At 33.6% G+C, this 1986-nt stretch overlaps 1 protein-coding gene across 1 annotated transcript in view; it reads right to left on the bottom strand.

Annotated features, from left to right (window-relative positions):
• Positions 1–1155: 1155 nt before the first annotated feature.
• Positions 1156–1986, bottom strand: part of LOC129077532 (Fanconi anemia group M protein-like) — a 36179-nt gene continuing 35348 nt past the window's right edge. The window contains exon 11 of the mRNA XM_054581990.1: positions 1156–1377. Within this exon, the coding sequence (XP_054437965.1) occupies positions 1156–1377 (222 nt within the window). The remainder of the gene's footprint in view (positions 1378–1986) is intronic.

Raw genomic sequence — 1986 nt, 5'->3', positions numbered from 1 at the left:
TGGACCAGATGATCCCCAAGATTCCTTCCAAATCTTTTAATACAATTACATGATTTTATGATTCTTTAAAAGCCCCCCTTAAAGACTAAAATTCAAAAGAAAAATTCTTAGTTGCGCATTTTTTCATAGTGTTGATATGTCAAGATAGTTTCTTGATATCACCACAATCTCTGCAGATTTTAAGCTAGCAACACTCATTCCTAACTATGCTCCCTGGCACCAAAGTATGTTTCTTATTGACTCGGTATCACCAATAACTTGGTCTAATTTCACCACAATTTTAAAGAGGGGAAAAAAATGAATTTTCTCCTTTACAGAAAGGGAAAGAACCATTCTCTTCCCTTTTTTTAGAGCAACTCCAGAGACACCTAATGTTTATAAATCCTTTCTTTAACCCTTTGGTGTGTATGAAAATCTTTGTAAAGGCTAAGCAAGCCTCTAGTCAGCTTTTCAACCAGAAATGTTTTTCTTAAGGGTCTAGGAGCTGTCACTGAAATGTAAACATCAAGGATAGTGCCCCTATCTCCCAGTCATCAGAAGAGTTTAGCTTAGGCACCTGTTCTCTAAGCTGTCATTATTTGCTTGTCAAAGAGATAAGAGAAATTTTATTATTTCTTCAGATAAAGGCAAGTAGCTAACACAAATGGCTGCCTTGATTACCAGCTGAATTTGGGATGAAGTATGAAAGAACATACAGCAAATGGTACTGTCCTCTTATATGAGGACACATTACTATTGATCTTAAAAATATCTATGTAAAGGATTGTAAGGGTTTAGGGGAATGAATAGGGTAGAATTTCTGTCTTTGTATGACTCAGTAAATGGTCTACTGTGCATATTGTAATCTAATGCTTATTCAAAATAAAACTGTTTTCTTTCTTTTCTACATTTTATAAAAAGGATTCTCTCGGTTGGCAGTATACTTGAATTTTCCCAGCACTGAGTTTCAATCACTCTGTACTGCCAATGCCTCTTTCCCTTTACCATACATATATCCTTTCCGAAGAAAACACCCATAACATCCTAGAATGTACATTGAATTCCTCAAAGAAGAAATACTATTTATCAATATATGGTACATACATATTGATACATATATAAATATATGATCTGCTAACAACAGGAAAAATATGAATGTTTCAAATGTCAAACTTTTTATTTACCATTCCTATAGGAAAAAACAGATGACTTTCGCTGCAAGTTCCGAGAAGGCTTTTCTGGTTCATAGACATCATGTGTGATGAACATTTTATGTAATTCTGGATTGATTCCATCGGGAACCATTCGTGGACTTGCTCGGTAAAAATGAAGGACCTGTCTATTACCTGAAATAGCTTTATAAATACTTCTTTTGTTGGACTGACTTTGATTATATGTCTGTAAAAGCAAATAAATATCAAATTACATTAATTCTTTAGTAATCGGCCATAACAAACAATTATTTATATTAGTTTGGGTTTACTCTAAACAGTAAATTCCACGCTGATCCACTTAAATATTTTAAAGACAAGAATATCTGTTGCCGTGAATTTGAAGCCTGTTCAATTAACTCTTGATCAAAATCTATTATTATAAATCTTACCTTAGTAATCACCTTGCACAAAGGAAATCTATGTTTTAGTATCTTGCTGTTTTTTAATAAGTCTGATTCATTGATAATATAAAGATTGCACAAGCTGCCAGACATAACATTTGTTGGAATCATTTCATAGATTAACTAAATGTTACACAAGAATATGCTGTAGTCACATGAAAAATATTGGGAAAAATTCACTATTCAGGATAATTATTCTAAATCACAAATAGGATTTTTTGTCACCATTGAAAGTCTGAATTTTAAACAGATTCTTGGACTGGTAGCTCATGTCCATCAACTCTTTCAACTTTAGCACCTGTCTCACTCCCAGTAGTTTTTCCAGATCTGCTACCTGCTACCTTCACCAGGAAGCTCCAGGAGTTTTCCCAATTCAAATTTGGGCTTCTCCA

This window comes from Pteronotus mesoamericanus, unplaced genomic scaffold (assembly GCF_021234165.1).
Source record: "Pteronotus mesoamericanus isolate MK-2021 breed Mesoamerican mustached bat unplaced genomic scaffold, CSHL_Meso_final contig_100, whole genome shotgun sequence".
In the NCBI taxonomy this organism is placed as follows: Eukaryota; Metazoa; Chordata; class Mammalia; order Chiroptera; family Mormoopidae; genus Pteronotus; species Pteronotus mesoamericanus.
The sequence above is the reverse complement of the archived record's forward strand: the minus strand, read 5'-3'. Positions and strand labels throughout refer to the sequence as shown.